Below are 22,424 nucleotides of genomic sequence, written 5' to 3' on the forward strand. Positions count from 1 at the left end.
CCGCGCTCCTGGCCAATAGACGCGCAGGCTTGCCGGGAGCACCGCCTCCTCCGCGATGACTACGAGTCCCAGCGTGCTCCGCGCGAGCTGCAGAGCGAGAAACTACAACTCCCGGCGTGCCCTGCGCGGGGCCGGGAGTCGAGCCGTGCCTCTGCATCTGCCGTCACTTCCGGCCCCGCCCCGTCCGTCCCGGCCCCATCCGTTCCGGTTCCGGCCGTTCCCGTGCCCGCACGGAGAGCGGCCGCGCTCCGTCACACTGTTTTCCTCGCATCTCTGCATTCCGGGAAAAGAAACGCGAGGCGAGCGGGCGAGCCGCTGCCGGGGCTGTCACCCAGCCCGGCCAGCGCAAGAAGGAGCGCGGATGTCACCAACGCACTCACTGATGAGCATTTAACCAAATCCTCACATTTCAAACCACGGGTGAGAAAGACCCACAAGTAATTCCAAGTAGTCCCGGTAAAGCTGCCGGAGCCCGCGGACAGACGCGGCCGAGCAGGCTCCAACCCCGGGAGCACAGCTGCACACAGCTGCAGGAGCACACCTGCAGCACCCACAGCTGCACACAGCTGGCAGGAGCACAGCTGCAGCACCCACAGCTGCACACAGCTGGCAGAGCACACCCGGGTGCACAGCTGCACACAGCTGGCAGGAGCACACCTGCAGCACCCGCAGCTGCACACAGCTGGCAGGAGCACACCTGCAGCACCCACAGCTGCACACAGCTGGCAGAGCACACCCGGGTGCACAGCTGCACACAGCTGGCAGGAGCACACCTGCAGCACCCACAGCTGCGCACAGCTGGCAGAGCACACCCGGGTGCACAGCTGCACACAGCTGGCAGGAGCACACCTGCAGCACCCGCAGCTGCACACAGCTGGCAGGAGCACACCTGCAGCACCCACAGCTGCACACAGCTGGCAGAGCACACCTGCAGCACCCACAGCTGCACACAGCTGGCAGGAGCACACCCGGGACTGGAGCTGTGCCTCCCAAAGCCCGGCCTGGCAGCCGGGTGCCCCCTGAGAACACAGGCTCAGGCATCACCGGCTCACTCCAAGAGCCGCGAGCAGGAGCCCGATGGCCCCAGGCCTCATGAGAGCCTTGATGAGGAGAACACCCGACTCAGACCTACCTCCAGTGTCACTGCTTCAGCTTCAGCAGAGCAGGAAAACCCCACCTGCAGCTGATCCCTGCTCCCAGGGAAGACATCTGCCCTCAGTGCCTGGCACTGACAGGACCTGTTGCAGAGCACCTGTGCCTGCTCGTGAGCAGCTCTGCTCTTCTCCCAAAGTTTTAGATTTGCTCTGTACGATCCTGCAATGCACCTAAACTATTATGTAAAGAAAAACCCTCACAGTCCCACTATTTCATATTCTATTCTAAGTGTAAAACATCTATTTTTAAAACAACTATATTCTTCTGAATCAGTAAGACCACAGTGACAGGCATTTTAAACAAGTACTTCTTATTTATTCACAATTCAGATAAAGTTTAAGGAAAGACAAAAGAAATACAAAGGACAACATTAAAATGAAAAGGAATTTTAGTGACTGAAGTGAGGTTCTACAGCCAGGGCTCTCCACACATTTCCAAATATTATCCAAACACTGCAGATGCAGATTTCAAATCAATCCCACAACAAACCGCTATGACTATTCCCTTTGAAATTAAACTGGGAATGAAAGTTAGCCACCCTTATCTATGAGTACATAAACCATCAAATTCTTCACTTTCAGCTTAAAGCCACACCTATCTTTTACAAGATGGAATCTGCAATATAACTTCAAGCAGCTTTTTCACTTTGTCTGAGCTCTGCTATAAAAGTCAGTGTCGGCGTTCTGCATAACAAACCAGCTTTTGATCTTGCTTGTGGAGTCTGCGCAGCTCAGAGCAGACTGACACTTGCAGCCTGGAGGTATCCTTGGAGATACTGCAATGCTTCTGCGTTCAGGCTGGTGCTCAGCATGGACAGAACCTGAGGCACAGGGGAGCAGAGGTGTCAGGGAGTGCAGCATGAACCCCCAGCTGCCCTCACCCGCAGCACACAGCCAGACACAGAGCAGCAGCCACCCACGGGAAAGCAGCAGGCAAAATCTCAGGGAAAACAAACATGCTGTGGGCTAAAAGTGTTACCTGTACACTCACCTTGTCTAATTTTAAATGAGCTGCCTGAATTCGACAAGTGCATGCAACCAATCAAACTCAAGACACAGGAGTTATAGACCATCAAGTGTGTAAATTTTCTTTTTAAAAATGGCACATTTAAGCTCATTGCAATATTATGTGCTGTGAAAATAAAGCCTTTCTAAGGCTCCTAAAGAAAAACCTTACAAAAATTGGTTCTATTCCAATGAAGTATAGAACAGAAGCATGATCTTGCATTCTAGTTATGACCTACTTCATTTTGCTGATTATCAGACATCAGCAAACAGACCCATTCTTACAAAGGCATTTCCTCTGTGCACAATGCAGCATCAGCATGCAATTGCACAAGTCACCTACCCTGCCTGGGCACGCTGTAGACAGTTTGTGGAGAGACTGTGCCAGATGGATTCGAGGATTGTTCACCATTTGACCTACAGGATCGTGTTCTTTCTTCCCAGCGAAGGCTAGCTGGGAGAATGCAGTCTGATAGCCTGGAGTATCTTCTATGTCAATGAAGTGTTCCTCGTCAGGGATCGTGTCATCCTCAGGCAACTCAAAGAGGCCAATGAGGGCCTGCAGCAAAGGAATCCTGGGAGCAAAGAGAGGAGGGCAAAATTGGAGTGCTTAGAATATGTTAGGACAGGCTCAAGTTATTTGGAACCCCTTATAATTTAGCCTTTGCAGGTACTTGATTGGCTACTGAAATTGTAAATGCCCGAGGTGTGCTGGACCAGAAGAATTGTGGGTCTGAATATTTTACAGGCATAATGTGGGTACTCCTATCAACAGCATGAGCAATGTATGTATTTATCAGCTCAAATTGTCATGAAACATACCTGAAAAGAGCAATGATTTTCCAGATCACAACTTTCCTCTGAGCATATTAAAAACAAAGTTCTAGTTCAGGGATCTAGTCTGGGATCCAGTGATTGTCATCAAATTCAAACTACCAGGCATGCTGGACTGCTGCACTGGTTGACAATCCAACTTCCCTGCTGGCTTCCCCAGAATCCCACTCTCAAGCTAAGATATTACAGTTTTCTGCCAGGTTATGAATAGGCTCAGGTCTCTTGACTAGAAGAGCTGTAAGTCAAAACTGGGCCCAGCCTTTCATAAAGAATACAAGCTGGAGGAAAGCAGTGTATTTCCCTAAATGCAGGTCCAGCTAGCCAAATCTGCTACCTCCATCAAAAACATCTCAAACCAGTTCTGTCATCCTCTCTGAAAATACAGTTTCATTTGCTGAGAAACAGAAGCAGGATGAAAGGCCTAAAACAGCCTTGAGGATCTGAGGAGATCACCAAGGAGTTTCCTACATGGATGTATTTTGGTCTGAGCTCCCATTTTCAGTAACTCCAACAGCCTCACCAGCACATCCTGAAGAAGTGTGGTACCTACCACAGTTTGGTGTACTCTGTGTCCATCATGGGAGGACATTCTGTTAATATTTTTGTAATGCCAACAGCACAGATTTTCTTTTCAACTTGTCCAGACACTTTCTGGATTTCAGGAATTATAATTTTCTCCAACACCATTCCAAACATCCTATGGTGGCATTGAGAGAAAAAGTATTAGAAAGCCTCATCAGCCTTATTGTGACAGAAGAGAATCAGAAACAATATGAATCACTAGGGAATAGAAACAACCAGATAATTTGTTAAGATGCTGCCCTGTTGCAGTAGACATTTGTACATGCAAACTTTTCACAAATGATAATAACTAATAACATCAATCTTTCATTTTTATAACCTTTTTAGATTAGTAACTTCACTGAACTATCAGTGAGGAACTGTGGTCAGAATTTCAGAAAAAAAGACAACTTTCTAGACAAATAAATGAACCACATTAAGAGAAACATTTGCCACTCAAATTAGTGTTAAATGTAGTCTGATAGTCTAGCTAAACAGACAACTGTTTCTTACTTCAAAAGATAAAAATAACACAGCTGTATTAAATATAACCCAAACAAACAAAACATACTAACTTTGGCTGTATGCTGTCAAATATTTCTTGCAGAGCTAATGCTCCATATCTTACACAATACAAGTTAATGAAGACAAGGAAACCTGTAACAAGAAAAAAGACATTAACGTGAAAACAAAAGAATAGTTTTAGAGTCAGCAGCAAAATACATTCCAGGTTTTTCAAGGGGATAGAAATGGCAGTCTTTATACAAGTTCTGTTTAAGTGAAGTATGTGAACTTGCTGCCTTGAAATTTGTGTAAAAGCTCAGCTTCTTAGACCACAACACAAAAACAAGGTGGTACAACAAGACAAGAGTTATTCCTTTTTCCCCTCATAGCAGTTATAAAAAGGCGTTAGAAAACCCATTTGCAATTTTTTTTTCAGATCAGGAACCAAAGAAACTCTTCCAAAAACTTTACTTTTAGCAGAAAACTTCACACAATGCAGACTCTGAGGTGAGGTATGAGCCCCTTTGTACAGGGTGCAGTATATAAAAAGCACCACTTCAGCCTTATTTGTGGAAGAGCTTTATAATCAAATTTATCATTCTTGTTCCTATCAGATGGCATTAACCAGATTTTATATGGCTACGTAATGGACACTGCATAATTTGGGTAGCAATAGTACAATGAAAATAATTTATTAACTATGACAATCTTCTTGTGACAGCGTGAATAACCAGAATATGTATTGCAATTATCTGTCACAACTTTGCCAGTTTAACATAAAACCTTATCAATAAATTTAGTCATACTAAAGCCAAAATTACACAAGCATGGAATATTTCACAGCACTAACACACAACTACAGGACATGTGGTCAGTATTGCTGTGCTGCATGAGAGGGAAAGTTTGCTGCTATTGGTTGGAGAGTAAATGGAGACATTTCCAATAATGACACCATAGACTAGGAAAGGAAGAGAAATACCCCAGTCTTGTTCGATATTTTAATTCCACTCCCTCCCTTTCATGAAGTAAGTATCACCTGCTATGGTGACTGCCCCATACACCCCTCTTGATGACGAGTAATTTGCACAAGTGCCAGGAGCCAGCGCTGTCCCTCGCGTGCGCATCCGCGGGCACGACAGGACTCTGAACTGCTGCTGGCACCACAGCTTTCCACACAGCAAGGAACTTACTTTTGATAAACTTTGTTGTTTTGGAATTTTGAAGTCTTTGGAATAGCAGAATGAAGATCTGTTTCCTGTACTGGTCAACCGATTCACTGGAAATTTAAAAGGATAGTTATTCAATTCACACTGAGATTTTACTGATGTGACTTCACAGAAAACATATATAGAACTGTTCAAATCTATCTGACTGAAAAATGTGATGTTTTCAGTTGCTAAAAATTAGCATTTGGCATGTTCATACACTTCACAATTAAAGTCTACAGAAGTTAGCTTTAAATGTAATTTCAGCTCATACTCACGGAGGCATATGCTCAATGATACTGTTTAGAAGATAGAACCCTTGATGATCATTAGCTTTAGAGGCAATCAACTTCTGGAACACACCTAACAATCCAGGCTGCAAGAAAAGCAAATATAAAATCATTAGACCACAGTTCTTCATATGTGACCCTACCAGAAAATTGACCATTACCATTGAAGGCATACACCAAGGCAAAAGCCTTCATAACCTAAGCCAGGATTCTGTTTATATGGTTCAGGCCAAGGAAAACACATTTTGGCTTCTTCTCACTCTTCTCAAGACTGCTCTGAACAGAACCTGAGAGTTCTCATTATGCACACGTTTAACATGAGGCAAACACGACAGGAAAACTGTGGAAACGTACCTGCTTGCAAGAACTAAAAGCAGGCATTTTTCATCTCAGTTAACAAAAGCATAACAGCCTACAATTCACCTTATCCACATAACAGAAAACAACCCAAAAAGCTACGTTCAGAGTATTAGTCTGTCTTTGTAAGTAAGCACCAAACTCTGCACAAATCCAGCTGTTTGCTGGAGTTCCTCACAATCTGGAGCCTCAGATCACCATGTGTCCAGGCCAAACTGTGACTGTGCCCCAGAACTCACGATTTTGTCGGCGGCAGCGCTGGCGATGGTGCTGGCACCCCGCTCCAGGTAAGCCTGCAGGAGCCTGACCAGAGGGGGAATGTTTCCTGTCCTTTCCCAGAGAACTGGCTGGAGCAGATGGGGAAACAATGCCATATAAGATGATGGGATTTCATTTTTATGCATTTCTAGAAGTAGTGACATCACTTGAAACACATAGGGAATGAACTCTGGAAGAGAAATGATGACATTTATGAAGTCAGACAACATGGTCACTGTCAGTTCCCAGAAACCACATATCTATGGATTGAACCCACAATTTTGATACTATCACTAAGATTTCAATAAATAAAACTCTGAAGAAACATACCTTCCCAAATGTAATTATTCCAAAAATTAGCAAGCATTGCATCTATACACTTTCTATTTCCTCTACCTGTTAATGTTTCAGAACATAAAAAACAAACTACTAGAAAAAAGGCAACAGAATTAAGAATAATATTAAGAGGCTTTGGAGTAATGATTGCTAGATATTTTAAGAATGAAATTTAAAATAGGTGAATGCTGTTGATGTACCCTATGGAAGAATCAAAACACTTTCAGACTGTGAAAATATTGTTCCTCCCCTTGAATTTCCTGTGCTACAAAAAGCCTGCCATAAGGTAAATCCTAGAAGCCAACCCCAGCGGAGAGAGCACAGGCACTCACTGACTGTCCTTACCTTGCACATCATTCTGCAGGATCTCTGTGAACACCAGGAACAAAGCCTCCTCAAAGCTCCCCACTGCCTCTGGGTTTGCCTTGCACGTTATCCTTATTGACAAGCAGATTGACTCAAACATGTAATGGTTAAAGTGAGGTTTGCTGGGATTCTGAAAACAAGTTATAAACAGATAAATCAACCCAAACTTGCAGACAAGTCACTTATTTAGCTAAATATATATTTTTTTTCAACTGAAGACTAAATAAAGTAGCATTTCAGAGTAAGGATACTTGTAATTTATGCATTAATATACATAAGTTGCTTCTGAAATTCATTCCATAAAGGAGAGGGTTTTTTTGTAGCAAGTGTTTTTCAGAAGCTCTATATAAACTACCAAACAGTTAAAATACCACAGAACAAAAACCAGAAAAAGATTATTTTCCCATATCTTTCAAGTGTCCAGTCAATTCTCTATTGAATACTCCTTATAAGCTGTTTAAACTGAGTTTAAACTGTACAGAGTAGTTTTCTGGACAATCAATGAAGATATTCTAAGATATTCCCTATTGTCAGTGGTTAAGAATTTGACAAGTCTAAATACAAAACTAAGAGAATTTTACCCACCAAAAGCAGAAGGGTAATTTATTTAATTCAATCCCACATTTCAATGCCAATTATTATTAGCTTCAGAAGTTTCATGGGCAAAGAATACAGGAGTTGTGATAAAACCAATTATTGTACTGGCGGCCTCTGCACAAGCAAGCATTTATACTACAACAAGCTAGCATTACAAAAAAAGCTGGATGCTGCTTTTTATATGCTGCTTCTAAATTTCAGATGAGAGAAGGAAGAATGATCTGAGAATATGTTCTAAAAGGAAGTCAGTACCTCACTGGAATGCTGTTTCAAATTAGTTGCATCAGAAAATACTGAACTATTTAGAGTATTCTAACAGAACACCACCAACAGGACATAAGTCCTCAGCAAGACTGCTCTAAAAGGTAAAAGGTGACCCTTTTGCTCTGCTTCTTTACCTTACTGACAGCCAGCAGTTTCTGTGTGAGCTGGGTGATGACAGAAGGGATGTATGGAATTATGGACTCCTGCAGCAGAGAAAAACTCCTCATGATGGCTGCAAATAAATGGAAAATTTTAGCTTCTGAAGACAAAATACACTGCCATTCAACATATGCCTAAATCCTATACCTTTTACTGTTAAAGTAGGATCCCAAGAAATTAGGTACAGAACAAAGAGCACCTGCTGCAAGAACATTCAATCTATAACCCTGACAAAGCATGAAACAAACCCTCCTTATTCTCATTCCAGAGATGAGCATAGGAGATCAAGTAATTTTACAGAGGCCATCACTTGTCCTGGGCAAGTCTGAGATCTCAGCATCTCCTTAGCCATGATCAGATCTATCCTTTCACTGGCCATGCCCACATGTCCCCTCCATGACCAGACTGCTCAGATCTTCCCCTGACACTGTCCAGGGAGTTGTCCTGACCACAGGACTACCATTTGAGAAATAACTTAGTACCATTATGTTTAGTGTTTCTCTCTGCTACCCTAAGTTTAGTTGAAGATGACTTGACACAGCCTGATAAGTAACTGCAGACTCTTCAACACATTTGCATAAAACATGTTTTGCAAATAAAAATGTCAGGAACCTGTAACTGTAAGCCTTTATCTCAAGTTAACCAAGTTATTCTTATATTGCAGGACTCATTGTGCATTTACCTTTCATAATGTATTCATTTTCAGATGAGCCAGGAAGTGTCAGAGCTTTGAAAAGGTTTGTTAACAGCACTTCTACAAACGGTGCCATTTCTGCAGCTGTAATGCTGTTAAATGAAACACAACTCCTTAATGATGAGAGTAACAAACTTCAAGCCTTATACAATACCATAGCATATGACTCAAAGGATGCCCTACAGGTATTTCTCATTCTTAATATCCAAAAATCTATTAGCAATGGATTTATTTCTGCTTGGAAACTTACAGGGTAGCATTATTTGTCCCTCTCATGGTAAACAGTCTTTCAAGAGCATGGGCTGCATAAGTATGGACCACAATACTTTCAGCTTGGAGATGATTGATTAAGAGGGGAATAGACACCAGCAGTTGTTCTTTTGGTACCTACGAAAGTATAGCAACAAATCATAAGTATGTTAAAAAATACAGATGGTTCAACTCTAGAGCACAGCCAAGCTCATCAGTGACACGCAGAGCTTGGCAGAGGGAGGTATCTTGGGAGGCTCCTCCTGCTGCTCCTTCACATCCTGACAACCAGGAGGTACCTACTTCTGTCATGGCTCACATACTGCCCCTGAACACCAGTGATTCACTGGATTAGCAGTAAGTGCAGACAACCCTAATGTATATTTCCCTTTCCATTTTACTTCATCTTAATAGGTAATTAAAATATCAAGGTTTGAAAAAACCAATATCACATATATTTCACAGGAAATTAATAAAGGTAATCCAGAATTCAGAATAATATGCAACATATTTTCTCACCCTATCTCATGAATCAGAAAAGATTAAGGACAAAACTGTACTCTGTAACAACTACCGCAGTGACACAAGCAATCAAGGGTTTGAGCTAACACTGACTTGGAAACATCTGAGTGCCACAGAATTAAGCAGCTAAGATATTCAGTGTTCCCATAGCATATGGACAGCATATAGACATGTTAATTGGATATTTATAACAATATCATTTACTTTCTAAACTAAAAATTCAGCATGAAGTGTTGTATATGACTATCAAACACCTGTTGAGTTAGCATATGGCCAAGTGCGATAAATTAGGCTTGGCAAGAATAAAGTAACAACCTACAATATGTTTTTCCATAAGAGTGAAAGAAAAACTTACTTGGTTTCTAAAAATCATGATATATTTGATACCATCTGCTTTTAGCACAGGGAATTCATTCACTGAAATAGAAAAATATGCAAACTTCGTTGATACTCCTCATACAAATGTGATTACTGAACATGTACTATATATACAAGTGACACTTGACACTACATAATAATTTTCCCCTGTAGAAAATAATACAATGTTTTTCTACATTTCTTAGTTCCTGCACTTTCGTATGGGCACTGTTAGAATATCAGTTTTAGGTACAAATCACATCCCAGTCCAGCTCAGATGAATTTCATCTTCTGGTTTCAATTTCAGCAGCCTTCAATTACACATTTCGAGACAACCCACTATGCTTCAGCTGTAGGAAGATAATTGTTGAAGTGTAAAATAAACCACGTGGTTTAAATCTAGACATCCACAACCTCATCAAGAGGGCCTCAGCATTTTAACTTCTCAGGGTTTTGTAGAGCATAGAAGTTTACCATAAGGTCTCAAATACAGAAATCAAATTACTTTGATTCAACAAGTTTAAGCATGTAGCTGACAGCAACCATGTGCATACATGCCCTGATCTTGCAGAGAGCAGGTGGTAAGGTGGCAATCCACCTTGCTGTAAGAGCTCCTTCACTGCTGGCCAAACAAAAATGAATTACTCTGTGCCAGGTGTTGAGAGTCCGTCTCAGAGATTCTGCTGATAAAGGAGTGCTTGAGACTTCACAAACAATGGTCACTGTCAAGGTTATGATACATCACAAAAATACCCCACCAAAATTAACATTAACTTACCAGTAGCAGACTTTAAGTCAGGTTGAATGTGATTCACAAAGAATTCTGTCAGATTAACAAGTTCATTGGCCTGTGTTATGCCATGCTGGAAGAAGTAAAAAACAACTCTTATTTTTATATGCTGACATATAAGCTGCTAGTTTTCTTACTAATTAAAAAAAATTACTATTAGTTTTCTCTTACAAAAATACAACCTCTTCTTAAACCAGGATTTTTAGATGGAGATTTTTCAATGAAGTGTTCTAAATTAGTCCATATTTGCCATTAAATAGCATGGAAAAAGACACAAACTTTGTCATTTCCCAAATGCTACTGGACTGGCTCCCGTTACACATCACTAACAACTGCTGGCAGCAGTATACATATGGCTTCAGCGAAATTTGCTGAGAACCTTCAGCAAAATTGCATGAAATGACGTACACATTTTACTATGTTTGCCTCAAATCTGTCTTGTAAAGACCCTGAGATTTGAACTGTAACAGCATTTAAAATACCTAGTAGTACATCTAAACTTGTTCCATAGGACATTCAATATAATGCTTCTGTTTCCAAATACAGGTTAACCCAGCTATGCTTTTTCAGTGTCTCCACTCTATCAGCAAGTAATGACATCCATTTCCAGCCATCATTAGCATTCACATGTCATTCACAAATCCCACATTCAAGTAGCAGGAAATACTGGGAAATATCAAGAACTCCAAGAGTCATTTAAATTCCTTTTGATCTGCTTAACAGGTCTGATCATCTTCTGTAAAGCTCTGTTTGCCTTCCATGGCTTCCAGAGTGCCAGCTCAGAGGCTCCAGAGCTGAGGCAGTTTTGTTTCTTTGTCTGGCTGGATCCCACATGTCAGCCACAGGGCCACACTGTGCCCCATCTACCTCAAGGTCAGATGGCACCAACTGTGATAGGATCATTTAAAGGGCAGCTTTTCATCTCATCAATATGAACTACTGCATACACAGTTACTCCCTTTCTGAAGCAGCTGAAACAAACAGCAGGCCTCATCTGCACTGTAATATCTGAATGCAGCCATGTTGCAATGAATAAAATGTACAAGTACCTTCTGTGTCTGAGCTTTGGATGCCAAAGATGTTACAAGGTAAATAGCTGCATCTTTGTGCTTCCAGTTAACAGATGGATTCTTTGCGTACTCTTGCAGCATAGAATTAACATATCCAGAAAAAATGCCTGTTACAGGTCCTTCAAAAAATTTGCACAAGCCTCTGACCAGATCACAAGCTGCTCTGCGCCTGGTGTCAATATCTGCATGAGAAGCAAAGATTCTTAGGATACGAGAAAGCAGACAGCTTTTCATATTAATAAACAAAATAATCAAAACAGTAACAGCTTCTTAAGTTACAGCCACACCCCATGTTAATTACTGCAACCCTCCACATTGCTGTGTAAGAACACTGGTAAGCCTTTTATTTACTGTCACAACTGGACTCCTTGCACACCAAGGAGAAGGGACACCTGCCCCTGAGCAGGGGCAGCAGGTATGCAGGGGGGCCGTTACTGCCTGGACATTATGCACCCAAAGGTACTGCCTCTGGCTGGGAGGGAGCTCATTTTTGCCCCAGTGGCCCATTTGGTGCTGTGTTTGTACCAATGACTGAAGCTGCTGGTAACACCCAGGGTTTGGCTGCTGCTGAAGAGCACTGTCACAGGGTCAGGGCTTCTTCTTCCTCCTGCTTTGCCTTCCCAGCAAGTAGTTTGGGGCAGGCAAGGAGCTGGGAGGGGACAACCTGGGCAGCTAATCCAAACTGACCAGCAGGACATTCCAAGCTGTATGACATGTTCAACAATAAAAACCAAGGGGGGCAGCTCTGGGGGAAGTAGCCATTGCTCAGGGACAGGCTGGGCAAAAGTTTGCCTGTAGGCAATGGTGAGTCACTAACTTCTCTCCCCTTTCCTTACTCTTTCTTTCACTTGAACTGTCTTTATCCATGAGTCTTCTCAATTCCACCCCTCCTTCTCTCGCCCCCATCAGACTGTAACAGGCTGGAGCACAAGCCAGCTATTGGCCCACCACACCTGATAGTACATTTTCATTAAAAATTCACAAATACCTAAAATGCAGCCAATCCTGGATAAGAATGATGTTTTCTCGAAAAAAGTTCAAAAGTGTTTCCTCCAATTTTCTCCCCCACTATAAGAATACTGTAATCTCTTCAATCTGTCACAAAACGCCATCAGTTCCAAAGCGTCTGTCAGAGAGCTGCTGTGGCGCAGCCCTGTCACACAGAGCCAGGCTTGGCTCGCTCGGGCCCTGGCCTGGCTGCAGAGCACAGCCTCCCCCAGCCCTCCAGCAGCTGGGCTGGCACAGCCGTGTCTCACTCAGGGCAGGCACTGCTCTGAACATACCCCACATCCCAGCCTGGCTCCTGGCCAGCTGGCCCAAGCACAGCTTGTGTGCAACCCCAGGCAGAATTTCAGCCTCAACATCAAGAGTCTCTCCCTGTTACTTAAAACTCCACACACAGGAACTAAATACACAACTGGCTACTACTCAGCATTGACTTACAGGCTGTCCTTGCTGAAATCAGAATGTGGGCAGTGCAGAAGACATACCAATCCAATTAAGGAAAAAGCCCTATAAAAACATTGTTCAAACCAGAAAGACACTGTGACAAACTTATCGTGACAGTAGGCTTGATTATAGACTGGATAAAATCCAGCTGGGGGTGGTGTGTGGAAACCTCACTTTCAAAATGAAGTTATAAAAGCTTCAGTAAATTGCTTCAGCTCTTTAGAGCTATATTTAAAGACCAAGCATTCTTAGTATAAATCTGTGGATTACCAGATCCTTCCAAATCCCTTCTTATATACTCTTCAGAATTATCTTCAAATGCTTCTTCATCAGCCGCTGAAAATACAAAATACATGGAAGTTGAAGTAGTGAAGTCTCTGGTTTTTATAGTAAAATGGTGTGTCATTATCAACTTGCTATTTTTTCCAAGGACCTTTCTATAACATTAATATTAATTAACAAGAAATATCCAGCCAGATTAGTCTGTTTAGCTTCTGTCCCACAAATTAGTCTTTCATACTCATGGGCTGATGTATTGATTCTAAGAAAAACCTCAACACATATTCCACACCAGGTGTATTTGAAGAGGCTTTTAGAGTCATAGACTTAAGAGAGAGAAGCTTCTTATCACTGCAATATATTTTCACTGCATTTTAAATATAGGATCAGTATGATCATCAAAACCTGGAGAACTAAACATTTGGTAGGCCTGATATTCCTGCATTCCTGCCTATTTAGGCTCCTTGAATTACTCAGATACTCACTTTAATTGTAGAAATTTATTGGTGGCACATGACCTAGACTTTCTCCACTGGGATTTCAACATGAAAAGTTAGGTACACTCATACAACTCTACAAAGCCCACAGGGCAGCAATCTGCTGCAGAAACTTGGGTTTGTATCTAGCACTAAGATACACAAGAGAGAATCCTCAATTCTTAGTCCTGTAAAGCAACACGTCATGATAATTAGTTAGGTTTTTGTTATGTTTTTCAAAATTTAAGTCTCAAAAAGTTACCTCTAAATTCCATATTGGGAACAATAACTTTTTCACAGATGCTTGTCAATGTATTCTGGTCTTCAAACAGATGCTTGTAATGTGGTCTCTCACAAACTGAGGCCAGAAACTGGATCGCGTTACTGACCAGCTACAGCACCACAAACAGAAGGCAAAACTTTAGCACGACTGAATCATTTATGATTTATTATAACACTTGACAAGATCAGATTTTAGCAACTCACCAAGTCATACTTCACTTCCTGGCCGGTTGTGACTAACAGATTCCAGATTGCTGTTACAAAACGTGGCAGGTAGGGTTGGAATTCTTCATCATATTTTTGAGCATATAAAGCAGCATTATCACAAATTTGTGATTTCAAGAGCTCCAGCAATCCAGCTTCCTCTTCATCCTCACATAAAACAAAACTAAGGACTTAAATATCCAAACCTCAATATTACTCTAACATTAAAATTATCAATGTATTTACATTAAATATTTGCATCACCGTTTTACCATGTCCTAAACAGGTGAAAGAAATCCCTCTCACTGTCCCTAGAACTACTGTATTTTGCTGATTGTATCCAAACTGCTTTTCAAGTTAGAAATCATACCTACATTTCATATCAGGTACTGTGTACTTGAAAACAGACACAATGATTTGCACAAAATTAATTTACAAATGTAATACGAAAAAGACAACACAAGGCAATGAAAAATACACTTAGAAGCCACTAACTACATCATGATTCTTTAATTGGAGTAGCTGTAGAAGTTCCTTCCCTCTCCCCGGATCACAGATGTTTGTGAAGCCACAATGCGAACTGGGAAATTAAACTGGAAGTTAAAAAAACAACTCAACCAAACCCCACCCCAGATCTGTCTGCCCCTCTTCCCTCCACCCCCCCTTTTTAGCTTTACTGCCTGTCCCAGTTCAGCTGCACCAGTGCTTGTGCTGGGAGCAGCCCACAGACACAAGACAAAAGAGCAGCAAAGCTTATTTTAGCAGAAGGGTAACTAGAGCACAACATACACTTAATATGCCTCCCTATGTGTTGTCAAGAAATTCATAGAGTTGTTTTGGCTCCATCAAGTGGCAAACTATTGTGCTGTGATGATGTGATGATGGAAGACAACACCACTTAAAATGCAGAAAACACGCACAAAAACAACTGGAGCTTTGCTGACCTGGTATCAGCTTTCACCAGTGAAATTACTGATTCTTTAATTAGACCAAGATAGCAAATACTGAAATACTGAAGAGATGCTCTGCTCTCTGTGTTCAGTTGTTTCAAGTTCTTTAAGATACCCTGTTTTCTAGAACCAGCTGACAGATACAGAAAACCTGAGCCCTGTGATGCTAATGGTCAGGTCATTACAGCAGCTGTTCTTGAAAGAATCAACTCAGTGATGAGTATGGGTAATTTGATTTCTGTGCACAGCTGGGTATACCTGTAACTGTCATACAGCTTGAAGAACTGAACCTCAAATTCCCTAGACAGCAGAGCAACTTCTCCTAAATACCATTTTCTTGCAGTCATTCCACTCCTTTGTTGGCCCCACAAAAAAACACTGCGCTGTTCAGAATTAGACCTAAGTTGTTAATCCACCTTCTCCCCTACAGAAGCAAACCAAGTGGTTTATGCAGTACTTACATCAGTCTGCAAGAGTTTATTATCTAAAGTTAAAAGGCTATGAAAGTTTGTCATCCATGTTTCCATGTTATCTTCAAAAAACTCAGGAAGATCCTGTGAAAGAAAAGCATATATCTACATTTTAATTTCCGGCTGCACTGCTTAGATAACGTACCTACACTGGAAGTAGTGCATTCACCTTATAATCTACTGAGAGACAGTAACCTGTGGAAAACAATCTTCAAATTGAAACAGTGCCCCTCCCTCCTCCCAAACAAAAACTGTTCTGGCAGAGCCCTGGAATGCAACTAGTTCCAAATAAACTAGTTGCTTAGACTCTAAACAGCTAACATTTTTATAATGAATGAGCCATATCACCTCTCACTTTCAGAACAAGAGAGCGCAAGTCTTTTTTAACTCCAGCTGGTTCTTCTGCCCCCTATGGAAGAGCAGCCCAAGGAATCCAAGCACAATCGCACTTCACAGACTTGTGTTCATGTTGAGGTACTAAATAAATGTCACCTCAGCAAGGGAGCTTTACCATTTCCCATAGAGCACACTTAATAATGTCCAAAATGTAGATCTCATTTCAAACCCAGACAACCCACAGTGCTCCCAGAATTATTGCTCCTACAGTGCCACAGAGCTACACGTAGTGGACTCCCACCTACATGACCAGCTCCTGTCAGTAAAAGCACATTTATAAAAGAGGGCACAGTGAATAGAAACTCAGGAACTGGACTCCTGCCTTTCCCAGCTCCTACTCAGAGGCCCCATACAACACCTCGTTGAAGCAGTGCCAGTCAGACTCTCTTGAACTTTTGCTTGCAAAAGCTCAAGCCAACGTCTTAATTAACCCTTCCTTACTGTGCTTTTACTTCAGCAGATGCACTGGTGATTTTTCTTTTTGCCATAAAGCATGGCCTTAAAGGCTGCTTCAAATAATTTCTATAGTACCAGCTTCCTCAGAACAAAGCAAAACTATCCCAAGAACAAGGAGATTCACCTGAAAATTTAAACTGTAGAACAGCTTCGCAATTAGAATGAGAGAAGAAAAGAGAACCTTCAGGGCACTGGCATCATTTGCATGCGTGCTGCAAAGTTCAATAGTTGCCTAGAAAAAGACGCAAGATTGTCAAGTACAACACCAACAAAAAATATTGAAAAATGTCATGGAACGTTTTTTTTTAAACCAGAAAATATGGTTATTTTTCATCCTCTTATCAGTCTTGTTAGGTCTCATTTCATGCCTTGAATCTGAACCCCTTTAAGAGTTTTGAACAACAATTCTTGAGTTTTAATAATACACGTATCCACAGCAAGCAATTCAGAACATGAAACTTGTTTTAGAAATGACTCAACGAGAAATACCTTAAAGAGATTTGTCAAGGGTAGAGCAAAGGCATCAAGAACAAGCTTGATCTCTGTCCATAATTCATTTGACTTAAATTCATGGCGGTACCTGACAAGTAAGAGAGAAACACGTGAAAAACAGAATAGTCTTTACATTTATTACCAAATTAATTCACACAGAATTTTGTTTTGTGCTGAACCGTGGAAAAAATACTGTAAAGTAAACAAGAACTAAGCAACATGATTCAAAACCCTGCCAGGTGCACAATTTGATAACTACTTGAAAGATGTATGCAGAAGTCACAACTATAGACTTCTGTAAATGTCGGAAATTAAGTCTAACAGTAAAACATGCCAGCTGAACAGAACTTTTACCATCCATACACAAACTCCCTTATTTGCGGTACCTTTTAAATAGAGAGTGGGCAGTGCGCAGAACCCCATTGATGACATGGAAATCTCCGCTCTGGAAGCGATTCACCATTTCTGTCAGCAGGTCTGGCCACTTCTGAGGGAAGTCTTCCCGCCCAATAATACTGATGGCATCACTTAACTGCAATGGAAACGGAGTTTCACTGACAGAACAGCACACAGCAGTTGTGCCAGATGCTGCCAACATCCCAGAAAATCCTGGTTATTCTTGTCCAATTCAAAAAGCACTGGATTAAATTATCTACTACTTTCCACACAAATACAAAAATCTCACCTTAAGCTTACACAATCTTATCTTCTAGAATTGCTGTTTAACTGCCTAATAGTAGAACTTAGCTATAAGATTACACAATAATCATAATTAAGAAATGTTAAAGTAGGTAGAAATACCTGTAACAATATCCTCAAAGTTATTTGGATAAGGTTGAGCTCACTGGTAAGGGAAATGAGCTCTGCCAATAACCATAGCCTCTAGACATGCTTGGAATATTCCTGAAGTTTCATGGATACAACCAGGAATGACATATTACCTGTTTTTGAATTTGTTCTGGGCTGCTAAGCATCAAGGGCACTATGTTGGCTTTAATGGCTATTCTGTCCGATTCACATATTTTGTTTGGTTCATCCTCAACCTAAAATGAAAACAATAACTTATGGGCATATCGGCATTCTCCAGGCAATAAGAGATGATCAGCATTTCAGAGACCAACTGTTTATACTGATTTATGTAACTATTACCATGCTGAAGAACCTAAGAAGCAGACCTGTTAGAGACACTGCCTTCAATGAATCTGGAACAGCAGTATCTGAAAAAAGCTGAAAGAAATAATATCCTTCTGTAAAACTTTGAAGAAATTTTTTTCTCTTCCCTAAGGGTAACTTTTCGGATCAGCAATTGAACAGCAGTGAGGGTGGGTGCACATGGCAATAAAATCCCCCCATTTAACCACGTCTCCTCTTCCACCACAGCAAACAGCACCTCTGCCAACCCCACAAACTGATTTTGTGTGAGCTGTCTCGAGCCATCCCTTCTAGAGACTGTACATGACGGTGCAAGTTACACAATCAAAACCCTAACATTGACTTTAGGTTATCTAACCAGTTCAAAACACCAATCAGCTCCAAGTCCAGTCAGTCAGCAGTGCCAAGTAGTAGAAAATCACAAAACTGCTACTAAAAAAATAAAATAATGAGGTGGCTTGTCCCAGCCCAATGACAGCAGTAACAGTCACATTATCTGTGATGACAGCAGTGAAGTTCAGAGACCTAGATCATCCAGCAATTAAAAGAGAAAAGCACCTCCAGGGAGACACTCAATCTTGAGATATCTTAAGCCTGATGGTACGACCAACCTTCTCACATCCCTTTTACCATCTTTCCACACACTTAAATCAAAAGTTAGCAATTTCAAAAGTTCAAGGTATGCTTATCTATACCATCAGTCACAAATATGGTTCCCCCAGGCTCAGTAGTGGGGCCACTACTGATTAATATCTTTACTGATGATCTGGATGAGAGGATCAAGGGCTCCCTCAGTAGGTTCACAGATGACACTGAGTTGGGTGAGATGTGGATCTGCTTATTGTACCTTAAAAGGATAATTAGTTCTTAGCATACTTCCTCACTAGAATACCTACAATTCTCCAGTTCCTTTTAATATAATTCTTGAACGTTACAGATGCACAAACTTTGATGACATTTTCCTGTGATTTCTCCAGCAGCGTTAAGAGTAACAGCGGATAGTTCTGGCTTCCTTCCACAGATTCAAGGAACTTTTCCGCTGTAAGGGAATACACTGCGGTTAGCAAAAGCTCAGCTGCTTTCTCTAATGGGAATCCTATGATTCCTCAAGTGTCTGTTTAAAATACCCAACACAAACACTTCCCAGAGCTTCACAGGAACATGTCTGACAAAAGTTATCACAGCTTCTTTGCTCCCCAGCTCCTCAGTGCTCCTGCTGTCAACAACAGCTCTGGATCCCCAGCAGGATGAGGAAATACTGCCTCCTCACCCTTGGAAAAGCCACAACCCAAGAGAAGTAAATCCTCACTTGTTGGGAACAGCAGCGCTGTTTTAAATAACAACAGTGGAGAAAAAAAAAAAGAAAAAAAAAAAGAGCAAGAATACAGAAAAACAAAATCACAAAAAGCAGATAAAATTATATCTATTTATATCTATCCTTCATTAGTTTTTTCTGGGGTTTCATTTTAAAAGGATACTGAGAAGTTCTGTAAAGAGGTTATTGCATAAATATCCACTACAGTTTGCTACACAGAGACAGGAGAGAAAAAAAGAAACAGAACTTTTTTGTTCTCAATCATGAGAATCACTTACCAGGACGCCTTACGGCAGGATCTGGATCTAGTGTTTTCTTTAGATATTCAGTTAAAGTTTGTAAATTGGCATCACTGAGCTCCATTGTGGCAGAACCTAAAACCCACAAGCAGTTTTGTTACAACCAGAGATCAGAAAATCTATCCTAAAGCTACCCACGTAAAACCAGATCCCACATTAGCAACAGCAGCTCTTTGGGACAGCAGCTCACGAGCACAGTCCCAACCAGGGTGCACCAGGCACAGCAAACATCCCAGCTCTGAAGCTACAGGTAGCTGCTAGTGTCTGGTTTATGGACGCCAAAGTCCAGAAAAGGCTTACGCATCCCGCAGACACAAACAGGTACAGCCAAAAGATGATCTCCTGCCCTTTCAGGACAACATGAACTTGGCTCTGCTTTTGCTCTGCTGCCAGCCCCAGAAACTGCTCCTGACTGAAATAGCTGAACAGTCCTGCCCTACATAATTGTAAACAAAACAATTCAAAGTGTGTTGAAGAGTCAAAGCTTTTTCAAAAAATCAAAACCTCCTTATAAAAGAAAAATCTCAAAAGAAAATACTTTTTTTTTTTAAAAGAGATAAAAGACTGTTCAAAGCCAGTTAGTTTATCCTTCCTGTAAAATTAGTTCAGACTAGGGTAGGGGCTAATTTGAATGCAATACTTTTTACAGAATAACTCTGCAATAAGTCCATATTGCTCCTCTCTAGTAATTCTCCCACACATATTCTTATATTTACTTCACAGCCTGCACTGGAATAATTAAAATTACAGCAATACAATGACAGTAAGATGTGCTTTAATGGAGATGCTCCCCTGGACATCATCATCAATCCTGCCCGTCCTTCCCACCACCAGCAGCACAGTTCACTCCCTGCAAAGGTTATGAGGAAACCAACGTTTCCATTTTTCCTCTGGAGCTTCTATTTAGTACTCCCACTTTGGAGTTGTTTTATGCTGATCACCAGTGCAAAACACGGTATAAGCATGTATAAGCTTCAGTATAAGCATGCTTGCAAAGGCAGTGAGTTTTAATGATGCAATTTTTATGTCAGTTAGGGCATCTATACAATTTAAAAAGACAGTAGCAATTTCCTCTTAGATTAAATTAATGTTAATAAGCAAATCAGATTCTAACATATTTTGCAAGAAGTAAAAATCTATCTGAACAGTCCTCTTCCATGTTTCCCTGTGCTTTTGGGGTTTACTTGTCCATATTCTTGTTCACCAATTCACACCCACCGACATATTTTGACCTGTTACCTACACGTGCTTATTTCCTTCTCTTCATCTAGCACTTCATGTTTGTTTTTCGGTACGAAAAACATTGGTGGTACTTCAGCTGGAGTGATATGATGCTTGGGTTGTACCATGTGTCTGGAGAAAAGGCCTCAGAAAACTCATAAAGTGTGCTTAATATATCACCAACTTCAGACAAATTAATGTAGCTCACTTACAAAGAAACCCAGACCCAGCAGAACGTGGCCGTACCCCTGGGGCTCGGAGCGGGAAGAGCTTCACCCAAGCGCACCCCTCACGCAGCACTGCCCGGACACCTCCCAGCGCCGAACAATGTTCAGGAGCCAGATCCGATGGGAAAAGCCATCCTGGCAGCGCTCTGAGGGTCCCTGGGCATTTCCCGCTTCCCCAAAGCGCGGGCCTGGGACAGCAGCGCCAGGGCCGGCGGCAGCGGCACCGGCCCCGCGCCCCCGCCCGCGAACCGCGGGGCCAGGCCGTGCCGGAGCAGCCGCGACTCCGCGGCGGGGACCGACCCCGCGCCCTCCCGCGGCCCGCCGGGCCGATCACCCGCGGAAGGGTCGGGGCGGCTCCGTCCGTCCCGGCGCCGGACCGCGCCTGCTCCGCTCCGGCAGCCTCCTGTGGCGGCCCCTGCAGAGAGCGCCGGGCCGGGCCGGGCCGAGCGGGGCCGTGAGGGGCGGCGGCGGCGGCGGGGCCGGGGCCAGGCGAGACCCCGGGCGGCCCCAGACCCCTCAGACTAACTCGGTCCCCCTCCCCCGCGGCAGCCCGGACTGGCAGCTGCCGCAGCCAATGAGGGGCGCGGGCTGTGCAGGCCCAGTGGCCTCGGACCAATCGTGGGCCGCGAGAGGCGGGCGGAAGGGCCCAGCATGGTGCGCTGCGCCTGTGGCCGCGCCGCGGGCCCAGAGCCGAGCGCAACGCGGAGTTGGCACGCGGGCGGCCGCGGTGCCGCCAGGGCACGGGGCCGCCCCAGCCCTATCGCCCTGCGGGGCAGCGCGTCCCGGCCTTACCTGGCGGCTCCCCCCCGGCGGCAGCGGCTCCGAGCGCTCCGGCTGCGCTTCACATTCAAACCGCCGGGCGAGGGCGCGGCGGCGGCTCCGTGACCGCATCGCGCGGGGCGGTGACATCGCGCTGCGGTACGGCCAATCACCACCCGCGTCGGCCCCGGGCGCGCCGCCGACAGCCAATCCGCGCCGCGCTCAATAGGCGGCGGCCAATGGCTGGGTCATTCCCACAAGGCCCCGCGGCGCCTCTAGTAGCGCGGCGGCCGAGCCCCGCCCCGAGCCCCGGGACGGGGGCGAGTAGGGCCGGGAGTGAGTGGGGCCCAGCTGGAGCCCCGGGACCGAAGCGAGCGGGGCCGGGGGCCGCAGGGCCCAGCTGGAGCCCCGGGAGCGGGGCCCGG

The 22,424-nt window shown here is 43.2% G+C and overlaps 1 protein-coding gene across 2 annotated transcripts; it reads right to left on the bottom strand.

Annotated features, from left to right (window-relative positions):
- Positions 1-1,448: 1,448 nt before the first annotated feature.
- On the bottom strand, positions 1,449-22,190 carry CSE1L (chromosome segregation 1 like). 2 transcript variants are annotated; one of them, XM_005492027.4, is made up of 25 exons: positions 22,033-22,190; positions 19,772-19,867; positions 19,075-19,217; positions 17,968-18,069; positions 17,413-17,558; positions 17,024-17,114; positions 16,659-16,766; positions 15,674-15,766; positions 14,263-14,430; positions 14,039-14,168; positions 13,292-13,357; positions 11,552-11,754; positions 10,491-10,575; positions 9,711-9,772; positions 8,835-8,971; positions 8,573-8,676; positions 7,866-7,963; positions 6,850-7,000; positions 6,150-6,358; positions 5,542-5,639; positions 5,249-5,334; positions 4,130-4,211; positions 3,544-3,690; positions 2,503-2,734; positions 1,449-1,975 (listed from the first exon to the last, which is right to left on the bottom strand). In XM_005492027.4, exons 2-25 carry the CDS (start codon positions 19,854-19,856, stop codon positions 1,886-1,888), a joined length of 2,916 nt encoding a protein of 971 aa, XP_005492084.1. In that variant the 5' UTR covers positions 19,857-19,867; positions 22,033-22,190; the 3' UTR covers positions 1,449-1,885. The 2 variants fall into 2 exon arrangements, with proteins under 2 accessions (XP_005492084.1, XP_005492085.1); XM_005492028.4 differs by lacking the exon at positions 22,033-22,190 and adding an exon at positions 21,226-21,772.
- Between the last annotated feature and the right edge of the window lie 234 nt (positions 22,191-22,424).

Source organism: Zonotrichia albicollis, chromosome 17, assembly GCF_047830755.1.
Source record: "Zonotrichia albicollis isolate bZonAlb1 chromosome 17, bZonAlb1.hap1, whole genome shotgun sequence".
Taxonomy (NCBI): domain Eukaryota; kingdom Metazoa; phylum Chordata; class Aves; order Passeriformes; family Passerellidae; genus Zonotrichia; species Zonotrichia albicollis.